General features: G+C 52.8%; 1 protein-coding gene across 1 annotated transcript; it reads right to left on the reverse strand.

Annotated features, from left to right (window-relative positions):
- Positions 1–29: 29 nt before the first annotated feature.
- BMP15 (bone morphogenetic protein 15) lies at positions 30–5,106 on the reverse strand. The gene is made up of 2 exons (XM_032228249.1): positions 4,178–5,106; positions 30–2,010 (listed from the first exon to the last, which is right to left on the reverse strand). The coding sequence occupies exons 1-2, from the start codon at positions 4,524–4,526 to the stop codon at positions 1,160–1,162; spliced, it is 1,200 nt and encodes a 399-aa protein (XP_032084140.1). The 5' UTR covers positions 4,527–5,106; the 3' UTR covers positions 30–1,159.
- Positions 5,107–11,543: the final 6,437 nt, after the last annotated feature.

Below are 11,543 nucleotides of genomic sequence, written 5' to 3' on the forward strand. Positions count from 1 at the left end.
GCAGGTTCTCATTTAAATACACCATTTAATAAATATTAAAGTTTTCCCAATTTATGGCAGTTTTTTTTTCTTTCTGGCCAGGTAGGCGACAAGTGCAAAGAAATAAGGGTGAAGAGGAAGACAACTATGGACAAGGCCACAGAAGAACGGGGAGGGCCGGGGGAGGTGGAGGCCCCCTGCTCCATCTTCCAGTGGATGACAAAGCCAAGGCACAAGGCCAAGGCAGGAGCTCCCTCCCGCCCAAGACTCTACCAAGCCTAGGACGGGAGGGGAGGGGGCCACACGCCTAAACGCCCTTCTCCCTTGGTTTAAAAGTCCCCTTTGCTTCCAGAACAGCCTCCTCGGGGATCAGAGCGCCTCCAGGGGGCTCTTCCCCCACCCAAAGGTCTTCTTTTCAAATTCTTTCAGGCATTCCCTGCTTGGCATCTCCCAGGGGTTTGTGCGCCTTCATTTGCAGAGTAGAGGTAGAAGCAGCAGAGCAAAAAACTGGCCACACAGCAGCGCCCCTTAAGCAACAGGAACAGAAAAGGGGGGTTCAAGTAGTCCAGAGACCACACAGTTCTTGCTGGAGGAGGGGGCACTGGCTGGGGGGGGGGAGAAAAGGTCTTCTGGTGGTGGGGGGAGAAACTGTGGCTGGAATACCCATATACCCATTTTTTGTTCAAGCTGCACTGCAGAATTCAGCCACCCTGCTAGGCCAAAAGGGACAGTGGCTCCGGGCATGAAGATGCTCATGCAGGCAGGCAACAAGACAATCGCTGGCGAGGGAAACCAGAAGGTTTCTTTGGGCCTCAGCCGATCTTCTCACCTCCTGCCTCCTGTGGGCCTGCCTGCTTCACCGCAGCCCTTCCCGGGAGTGCCAGCTGCGATTCCTTCACCTATCCTCCACCGAGCTCTGGCAAGGTGAAATCATTCCAGGAGTAAAAAAAAAAGGAAGGGGAGGAGAATTTGCCAACCTGTGCATAAAAATCCTTTTGTAAAAGAGCCCAGCCAAGGTGCTAGTCCTCTGTGCCCCTCGGAAAAAAAGGGCCTTGGATCCAAGTGAAAAGTTGCCAAATACCTTAAAATCTGGATTCTCTCTCGGTGAAGCAGTGGGTGGGAGCGAGAGGAGGAGGCGGCCCAGGGAAGGAGGCAGCTTTGTTGCCCGAGACGAGGCTGCTCAGCGGCAGGTACACGACTTGGCAATCATGTCCTCGTACACCTTGAACAGGATGTTGTTATTCTGCTCAATCATGAGGACGCCCACGGGGCTGTACTCGTAGGGCACGCAGGAGGGGCGAGGGATGTTCGGGTCCACAAACTCGTTGATCAGGTTCTGGACGATGGCATGGTTGGGGGAGTCGTAGCCGTAGCGCAGCACCCGGGGGCAGGTCCCCTTGCAGTACTGAGGCCGGTACGAGTGGGGGGCGATGATCCAGTGGTCCCAGCCCAGCTGGCGGAAAGTCACACGCAGGGGGTAGAGGGCACACTCGTTCTGCTTGGCGCTGGGGGGCCGGCGGCTGTAGCGGGGCTGGTCCGGGTCCAGTTTCTCAGCCCGGCGTATCCTGTGGACAATGGCAGAGCTTTGGGGGAGCTCCCCTCGCACGGGGGCCCGGAGGGATTTCCAAGTGTCATTGAGGTAGAGCAGCAAGAAAGGATCCTCCAGGGAGGGGGGGCTTTGCCCACCAGGCCCGCGGGGAGAGCCCCAGGCCCATTCCAGGAAGGCGCAGGCGTGATGCAGGCGGAGCAGGTGGCTGTTCTGGGCAGCCCAGGACCACGGCTGGAGGTGCACGGAGAGATCCAGCTCGACCCAACTGTCCCCAGCAGGCGTGGCGGTGGAGTTCTTCAGCAAAGCTGGGCTGACCGTCACCTGCGGCGGGGCGCTTCCACCAGGGAGCGGGGTGGCTGTGCACCAGAGGGGGCCGTGAGGCGAGGATGGACGCTGAGCGTAGACAGCAACGGCTCTGACCAGGCGCTGGGCTGGTGCTTGTACTTCCAGGCGATAGTCAAGGACCCAGATGAACCAGGGGCCTGCTGGTAGAAAGAAGGAGTCAGAACTGGACAGTAGTGGGTTTCAAATTTTTTTAGAACCTCTTCTGTAGGTGTGGCCTGCTTTGTGGGAGTGGCGTGCTGGCCATATGACCAGGTGGGAGTGGCTTTCCAGACATGTGACTGAGTGGGAGTGGCTTGGCAGTCATGTGACTGGGTGGGCATGGCCAACTTGTAAAATGTGGTGAAACTCACTTAACAACGCTCTTGCTTAGCAACCAAAATGTTGGCTCAGAAACTATGGCATTTGAAGCACACAAGTCTTAAAGCTGTCAAGTTACAAGACCCTTGCACCCCTAACCCTTTAGGGAAAAAACCACAAGGGTGTTCAAACCTGATAGCTTTAAGACTTGTGGACTTCAACTCCCAGAATTCCTCCTCCAGTCAAGTTGGCTCAGGAACTCTGGCATTGAAGTGTGCAAGTCTTAAAGCTGTCAAGTTAGAAGACCCTTGCACCCCTAACCCTTTGGAAAAAAACCCCTCAGGGGTGTTCAAACTTGACAGCTTTAAGACTTGTGGACTTCAACTCCCAGAAGTTGGGGGGTCAAATTCTACACCCCTCAGAGAGGGTTCGCAACCTGGGAGTCCTCCTGGATCCACAGCTGTCATTCGACCATCATATAGCGGCTGTGACCAGGGGGGCATTCGCCCAGGTACGCCTGGTGCGCCAGTTGCGACCCTACCTGAACCGGGAGGCGCTCACAACTGTCACTCGGGCCCTCGTGATTTCTAGGCTGGAATACTGCAATGTGCTCTACATGGGGCTGCCCTTGAAGAGCATCCGGCGACTTCAGCTAGTACAAAACGCAGCCGCGCGAGTGATCGCGGGTGCACCTCGATTCACCCGCATTACACCTATCCTCCGCGAGCTGCGTTGGCTACCTGTCGATCTCCGGATGCGCTTCAAGGTGCTATTGACCACCCATAAAGCCCTACATGGCAGTGGATCTGGATACTTGAGAGACCGCCTTCTGCCAATTACCTCCCTACGGCCTATAAGATCTCATAGGTTAGGCCTCCTCCGCATCCCATCGGCCAGCCAATGCCGGCTGGCAACCACAAGGAGGAGGGCCTTCTCAGTAGCGGCCCCGACCCTTTGGAACGAGCTCCCCGTAGAGATCCGCACCCTCTCCACCGTCCAGGCCTTCCGCATAGCCTTGAAGAACTGGCTCGCCCGTCAGGCCTGGGGATAAGGACCATTGCCCCGCCCGAATGTTGTATGCATGTTGTGTATTATTTTATTATGTGTTGTTGTTTTAGTATTGTATTGTTTTGTATTCCCCTCTCCCTGGTTTCTGTGAGCCGCCCTGAGTCCCCTCAGGGAAAAGGGCGGCCTACAAATAAAATCAATTCAATTCAGAATTCGTCCTCTCGCTCTTCATCTTGATGATGGGGGGGGGGAAACGGCACTGTAGATTAGTGGAACCTCTTCTATAGAAGAGGTTAGAACTGGCAGGAACCCACCCCTGGAACTGGAGCAGGAGAAACTACCCTGCCCAAGAGCCCTCCTTAGCCCCCCCCAAGACCCCCAGACGTACTAAAGAAGAGCCCCCGCCCATTTTTCTGCGACGCTAATCCAACTCCCCAATGGGGGTGGGCTGCATGCCACTTTTGGGGCATTCACAATAAAAAAAATCATAGAAGCTGCTTTCACCCCAGGACCTGCTGAGCCCCCCCCCCCCAACTCCGAAGGCCTTCGAGGGGCTACCAGCCCTCGGCCTGGGGGAGGCAGAGCCTTCGGAATAAGGACTCGTGAAAGAGCCCCATTCCAAAAGCTTCCTGTGTGCGAGACAGACGTGCAGCTCATGCCCGCATGCAGAGGGCGGTGCAGGAACGCCCGCCCAAGGAAAGCTCCTTCCCGCTTAGAGGCGATTGGCCAGGGCAGGGCAACCCTAGCCAGGGCGGGCAGTCTGAGCTGCAGGCTGGCAAGGTCCCTGCTGCCCGGGCGGCTGCCACACCCCCGACCGGCTGGGGCTCCTCTGGCCAGCTGCGTGCCGGAGAGCGAGCTGAAGGCCAGCACGCGCCCCTCGGCCTCCCCCAGGGCTTGCCGACTGCCACGCCCTTCCACCGGTCAGTAACGTCGAGCAGGCGCCGAACCCCAGGCTCCCGTAGGAGGCGGCCCCTGGAGAGAGTCCCGGCCCCAGCTCACCTGCCCCAGCCTGGCGGGCCTTGGCCGAGGGCCGAACCAGGCGGATCGTGTTGCTGGAGAGCCGCTCGTCCCCGCGAGGCCGGCCGTGCCGATCCGCCACGCTCCGGTAGAGGTTCCGCATGTAGCGCAGCGGCTGCCCGCTGACTCGCCTCCGGCTTCGCCCGGGGAGCCAAGATCTGGGGGGCGCCTGGCTCAGCAGCGTTCGGATGAGCGGCAGGGAAGGAGCCCCGGAGGAGGAGGCGGCGGCCGCCTGTGGCTCCAGCGCTTCCCTGGCGCCTTCCAGCGGCTGCGCCAGGCGGAAGAGCAGGGCCAGGAGGAGAGCGGCGCTCCACGGCTTCAGCCCCGACATGCCGGTCCTCCGGCGGCGCTGAGGCGCGGGCTCACAAGGCAGGAGCCGGGGAGCCCAAGGGGAGCATCGTGTCCCGGGGTGGGGGGAAAGCAGGGGTGCGGGCAAGCCTCACCCCTGCAGTCCCATGCTAGGAGCAGCCGCAGCCAGGCCAGCGGGTGGGGCAACCGGGGGGGCTTCGCCGGCCGAGAGAAGAGAAGCAGCGCACCGCCGTCGGGGGCTCCGTTTAAAGGCGGCCCTTAAAGGGCCGGGGGCTCCTGCTTGCCGGCTATGGGGGGCGGGTGGAGGCAGGTGGGCGAGGCGCCGGGGGCTCAGCCCGCTCCTCCTCTGGGAGCGTCTCCCTGGCTTGGCTCGACGGCCTTTCCCTGGGAGAGAAGCCGCTGCCGCAGCCGTCCTACCGCAGACTAAAAGCCTCGGGAAAGGCGGCCCTTCTGGCTGATTGTAAAGCAGCGCCTTAAGCCCCGAGCAGGAATGGGAAGTTATACTCAGCTGCCCACCGGGAACTCTGGGATTTGGAGGCCAGCCACATCTGGAAAGCACCCCAGCTCCTCGAGCCGTTTCCGGCTCCCCCTCGTGGCGGACAGTTGCGACGACAGCCGAGCTGCTCAAAGCGACGCCTTCGGCATTCTTTTTTTTTTTTTTGCATAATATTTTTATTTCCGTTTCATTCTATACAATCACATGTTTACTGTGCATAACCAGGGCATATAACATTGAGTAATAACCACAACCCTCACTTATATAGAAAGTGTCCCCTACAATACAAACAGAATATACCACCTTAACCCACCATACACCCTCTTTCAACCCTCTCCAACTTTCATTCTTCCTTCTCACATACCCCTCTACGCCTACTTCCCCTCCCCCTCCATCTAACCCTAACCCTATCACTCCCTCTCTTAATCCATTCCCTCCCTTCCTTCTCCTCCTCCTCTCTCTCACTCTCTCCACCCTCCTTCTTCTTTCACTCAGCTCCTCCCTTCGGTATACTTCTATTACCTTCCAATATATTCGGTTTGTTCTGTTTTAACACTAACATTAAAAAGCCACAGTATACAAGTGCAATCATGTACCTTAAAGTTTAACACATATTATGTTTCCCCCCTCCCCCTAGATCCCCACCTCCCTTCCCTCCCCCTCCCCCCCCCCGCGACTTCCCAGAGACCATACATGGTATAACTTTTTGACAATCACAGTCTAGAATATCTCTACATTGATCTCAGCCTTCGGCATTCTTGACCCACAGAAGAAGGGGAGCCGCGTCTCCCCGGGACTGCCTTTGCTCTCCGTTCGTGGGGCCCAATAACCCCACTTTGCATGGCTCAGCCACAGTTGAGGCCAACGGCTCTGAAGGCCTCACGGGAATCAGCAGAGGCAGAAAGGCCGGGGGTCCTGGCTTGCCTGCAGAAGGGCCGATTCCACTGGCCCAGCTGCCTGGACTCAATGCCCCTGTGGTCCAGTGTGCCAGGCTTCTATTCATCTTCTTTATTGGAAATGCAGAATAAATTATTTTGTGCTAGCCTGCTTCTTCCCTCTCCATCCTCCTCCACCTTCTGCAACTTCAGCTAAGCACACTTTGATCCTTAAAACATGATGCTGGGAAATAATAAGCATTTATCATTTTGTGCAGAGTTTTTGCTGGTTTGGTGAAGAAGGCGGCACCTTTGTGTGTTTCCTGTATATAAATTTGAGTGAAGGGGCACCTTTTCTTGACTTCTTTTCAGCGTTGGCTTCTGCGGGGTGATTAAAAACTACCCTGCACACAAACCAAGGGCAATGATAATTTGTTGTTGGTTTAGGCCTAAATAAATTCATTATGTATTTAAGGCCTTATACGGAACAGTTCGGCGGCTCGAATCCCTAGCGCCGCGTAATGAAGTAAGCTCCCGCTACTTGTCCCAGCTTCTGCCAACCTAGCAGTTCAAAAGCATGTAAAAATGCAAGTAGAAAAATAGGAACCACCTTTGGTGGGAAGGTAACAGCGTTCCGTGGGCCTTCGGCGTTGAGTCATGCCGGTCACCTGACCATGGAGACGTCTTCGGGCAGCGCTGGCTCTTCGGCTTTGAAAATGGAGATGAGCACCGCCCCCTAGAGTTGGGAACGACTAGCACATATGTGCGAGGGGAACCTTTCCCTTTCCCTTAAGCCTTCAAAGGTATAAAATCAAAGTTATATACTTTGGGCCCTTCGAAGGCAGACTGAAGCTTTCCCCCCCCTTGGCTCCAATGGCACAGCCCTTCCCGCCCCATCCACCCCTGGCACCAGCACTGCATACCCGGGCAGGGAGTGTCTTTCCGCCTTTGGGCTGGACCCAAAATTCGAGAGGGGGGTGGGCAGGCTGAGCTAGGAACTAGAGAGCCTCTGTTCCCGACTGGGGCAGCAATCAGGCTCCAGAGCTTGGGTTTCTGTCTTCCACAGCAGCCCAGAAGTGGCTCCTTTTGGGGGGGGGGTAGCAGGGCCTGCTCCCCACTTTTTCCAAGTGCCTCTCCTTCTACCTGAGGCTGCCAGAAGCTGATTCTCTGGCTGCTGGAGGCGGGAACCAAAGGGGTTTGGCAAGGGCTTCTGCTGCTTTGTTTCCAAAGGGTTTCCAGGGGGAAGTTGCTCTGGGCCCAAAGAAGTCAGGCACTTGAGCTCCATCCAGGACTCATCTCAACCACCCCGGAGCCTTACCTGGGGTGGCTCTGAACAGCCCTGGCCAAAGGAGGGGGCAGGATATCTGAGCAAGGGCTGTCCAGAGAAAGAATTTGTGGCAAAGAGGAGGAGGAGCGGAAGCACCAGGCGAGGGCATCAAAAAAAATTGGCAGCGTGGGCCAAAAACTTTGGTTACAACATAGATCTAGTGGATTGGGAAAGAATTTGGAACACAAATTATAAACTAACACGATCAGCAGCACTTAAAGAAAATATATACAAAATGTTTTATCGTTGGCATTTATCACCAACAAAACTGGCTAAAATGTACCCAAACATGAAGCCGACCTGCTGGAAGTGTAAAAAAAGTACAAGGGACTTATTATCACATATGGTGGACCTGCCCGGAAACACACAAATATTGGACAAAAATTTGGAAATGGCTGCAAGAAATTACAGGAGAACAGATAAAATACAAACCTGAAATCTTTCTACCGGGAATAATCACAGGGAAATATACAAAGAAAATTAAGTACATATTCACACATCTGCTAACTACAGCTAGAATAGCATTTGCCCAATGCTGGAAACAAAATAATACCCCCTCGGACGAATTAGTGATAAAAAAAAACTTTGGATTGTGCAGAGATGGACAAATTAACCCTGAAATTAAAAGATAAAGAAGAGTCGGAATATTATGAGATTTGGAACAATTGGTACAAATGGCTGCAAAACAAGAATAAAATTAATTAAGCCAAAAAACCATATATATATAAATATATATAGAACTGTGTATAAAGGTGTGTAAATATAGAAGCGAAATATTATATACATGTACAGGTATGATGACATAACAATGTTGATGTAATGACTGTAAGGTGTTGTAGAAGGGAAAAAATAATAATAAAATCTGCTAAAAGTGGGGAGGGGATTGGCATCCAGAAGTCCTACTGGGGCAGCAGAAAGTGATTTCCTGCCCACCACTGAATCTCTGGAGGCTAGAAGGACTCCAAAGTCCAGAGTTCTGGGCTTCCCAGTTGTTTTGTAAACTTCCTGTTTTAAACATAAAGCACACCCTTGCCAACTTGCCAATGGGTTCTGCAAGGCGGCGGTGGGGGGAGGTTGTGCTCAGCCAAGCTCCTTCCCAGCACAAACAACAATCCACAGAAACTTGCTTTCAAGTATGTGTCTAATCCTCTTTATGTCCATAGACAAACTCCATGCCTCTTACGTAGGCATGAAGTCAATTTACATGCCTGGAAAAACATTGCACAGATGTCCGCCTCTCCAGCTTCTCCATAGATCAGCTGGGAAACGCTCAGCCGTTGCAGCCCACAAAGTCTTTGGGACCCCCTAAAGATCAGCCCAAATTGGTCACAGCAGAACATGGTGAAAAGACTGAGTTTTGGCAAGGTTCCCTCCCCTCGCTCCCCTGGATTTTGGCCACAGCCATCAGCTCAGGCCGACCTTCCTCAGGCCACCCAATGCCCCGGAGGAGTTCTCCAAGGGAGCAGCCAGCCTCTGCCGGGCAGGGATCTCATCAGGACAATCCTAAATCTCCCTTGAAAGCAGGCGAGAGAGATCTGAGAGAGAGCCAGCTGTTAGGGCTCTGTTCACACCAGCCAAAGGGCCCCAGATGATGGGCTGGCTCTCCCTGCACACGGCTTGCTGCCTTGCACCCCCAGCTGATGAATTCTCTCCCTACCCCCCCCCCCCATTCTGGATAAAGGGCTTCCTCACCCTTGGGAAGAGGAGCCAAAGGTGTTTGCAGGAGGAAGATCCGAGGTGGCGCAGTGGTTAGGGTGCAGTACTGCAGGCCACTTCAGCTGACTGTTATCTGCAATTCGGCGGTTCAAATCTCACCGGCTCAAGGTTCACTCAGCCTTCCATCCTTCCGAGGTGGGTGAAATGAGGACCCAGACTGTGGGGGGCGATATGCTGACTCTGTAAACCGCTTAGAGAGGGCTGAAAGCCCTATGAAGCGGTATATAAGTCTAACGGCTATTGCTGACTGCTATAAGAGGGCAGCCGTAACTCTCTCAGCACGGAGGCAGTGAGAAAGGGGCTGAGGTTGGCTTGCAGAGCCCCCCCCCCACAGCAATTGGTCCCCTGCTCACTTGGCTCCGTCACCCGCAGGCATCCAGGTACACTTCAGATCACTTTCAGAGGGCAACTGCCCCCCCCCTCCCCGAGCCCCCCTCTTTGCAAAGAACTGCTGTTCCCCAATGAATGGTCAGGAGCCTTTTGCGGAGGGAGAAGTGGCATAAAGATCATCCTCTCTCCATTCTAGGAGGGGCCGGTAGGAGCGCTGTGGGTCTAAGATAGTCTTGCAAGAGGAGGACTTAAGACTTCCCCATTCAGGCTTTGGGAAACCAGGAATTCTTCACTAGAGCTTGGTGGGGGGCTACTCTGGACCCCACTTCTTCATCCAGGAACATTGGGGTGCCATAGGCTAAAACATTACAGTGCCAACGACGGGGCAGCCTCCCGTGGCATGACAAAACCGCGAAGCCCTTATCCGCGGAGATATAAGCGCGTCGCTAAAGCCGCGACGTCATCACCACGCGTCATCACCGCCGTGACAACAGCGCGGCAACAGAAGGGCGCTTTAAAACGGCGCCGCGGCAGAAAGCCAATTTCAATTAAGGTAAGGGTTAGGATTAAGTTTAGGGGTTTGTTTTAGGGTTTGTTTTAGGGTTTGTTTTAGGGTTAGGTTTAGGGTTAGGTTTAGGGTTAGGTTTAGGGTTAGGTTTAGGGTTAGGTTTAGGGTTAGGTTTAGGGTTAGGTTTAGGGTTAGGTTTAGGGTACTGAGTGCTTGGGAATGTGCGGATTTGCCCTCTGCGATTATGTCATCGCGGTAGGGTCGCGATTTTCCTTAGCGCTTCGAACGATGCTAATTAGTCTTCACACTTATGTCTCCGCGGATAAGGGCTTCGCGGATTTGTGTTGGAACTGCAGCCTCCAGCCCTTCCACCAATGTTTCTGTCCCACACAGGCCCCTCCCCTTCTAATGTAATACCTCTTGTGGCAGGGAGTTCCATGTAATGCCTGCCACCCTCGGAGGTTCCTGAAGACCATAGTTTTCCCCACCACCTTTTCCTTCTGCTTCTGGGCAGCCCCTCAAGAATGGTTGTTGCGGGAGAGAATATATGTTAAAATTAAATCTATATATTGAAAAGGAACTATAAATACCATCAACATAAAATGGAACTTGCTCAGAAGATGAAATACACCAAGTAAATGAGATGAAGAGTGTAAAGTAGAGGAGAAAGGTCAAGGGAAGAAAAGAGGAATAGAAGAGAGGGTAAGGAGGGGGGAAGAAGAGGAGAGAAATGAGGAGTGGAAAGGGGGAGCGAGGAGGAGAGAGGAAGGGGAAGTAGAGAAGGGAAGGATCACAGAGGGAAGAAAGGAAGTAGAGAGGGGGAGAAGAAAGTGATGGATAAGGACAAATTTGGTGTATGGAGAGCGGAAGAGGCAATAATTGTGTTTTGGGAGTTTATGGTAAGATGAATTGATGTAAACATTTTTTTATTGAAAAATTTTTTAAAAAAGCTTTTACAAATATTTACCTCCCCTCCCCCACCCTCCCCACCTGAACCCAACCCCACCCACCCACCCACCCACCCCTGACTTCCCAGAACAAATACAGGGTATAAATCTTTAGCAAACATATACTAAAATAAACTTAAAGAAAGTATCATCTTTCATTTGAGCTTTAACTCCTCTTTTGTTAGGCTAACTCTAAACAGATTATATCGTTCCTCACTTTTTCAGTCATAAACTATCTGGAATTTCTTAGTCCCATATTTATTTTGAATATAGCCAATCCATCTTCTCCACTCCAGTTTATATTTCTCATCTGAGTGGTCCTTAAGATATTTTTGCCATCTCTGCTAAGTTTGTTACTTTTAACGTCCATTCTTGAATAGTAGGCAAATCTTCCTTCTTCCAGTATTGCGCCACCAGCTGTCTTGCTGCTGTTATTAAGTACAAAATCAAATTAGTCTCTATAACAGTACAATCAGTAGTTATGCCTAACAGGAATAACTGAGGGGTAAACTTTATCCTCTTTTTAAGAACATTTTGCATAATCCACCATATTTTTATCCAAAATGCTTTAACCTTTTTGCAAGTCCACCGTATATGGTAATATGTAGCATCAACACAATCACATCTCCAGCATTTAGGTTGTAAATTCAGGGACATGCACAACACAACACAAAATGATGCATTCTATAGCCCAGTGTTTCTCAACCTTGGCGACTTTAAGTCCTGTGGACTTCAACTCCCAGAATCCCCCAGCCAGCGGGATTCTGGGAGTTGAAGTCCACAGGACTTAAAGTCGCCAAGGTTGAGAAACACTGGGCTATAGAATAGTATACATGGGAT

The sequence above is a fragment of the Thamnophis elegans genome, chromosome 12, assembly GCF_009769535.1.
Source record: "Thamnophis elegans isolate rThaEle1 chromosome 12, rThaEle1.pri, whole genome shotgun sequence".
NCBI classification, from domain to species: Eukaryota; Metazoa; Chordata; class Lepidosauria; order Squamata; family Colubridae; genus Thamnophis; species Thamnophis elegans.

Excerpts from the sequence above, each read along its gene's own strand:
- BMP15 (XM_032228249.1), bottom strand. The coding sequence starts at position 4,526 with ATGTCGGGGCTGAAGCCGTGGAGCGCCGCTCTCCTCCTGGCCCTGCTC. Across the intron at positions 2,011-4,177 it reads GGCCCGCCAGGCTGGGGCAG|GCCCCTGGTTCATCTGGGTC; the intron begins GTGAGCTGGGGC and ends TTCTACCAGCAG.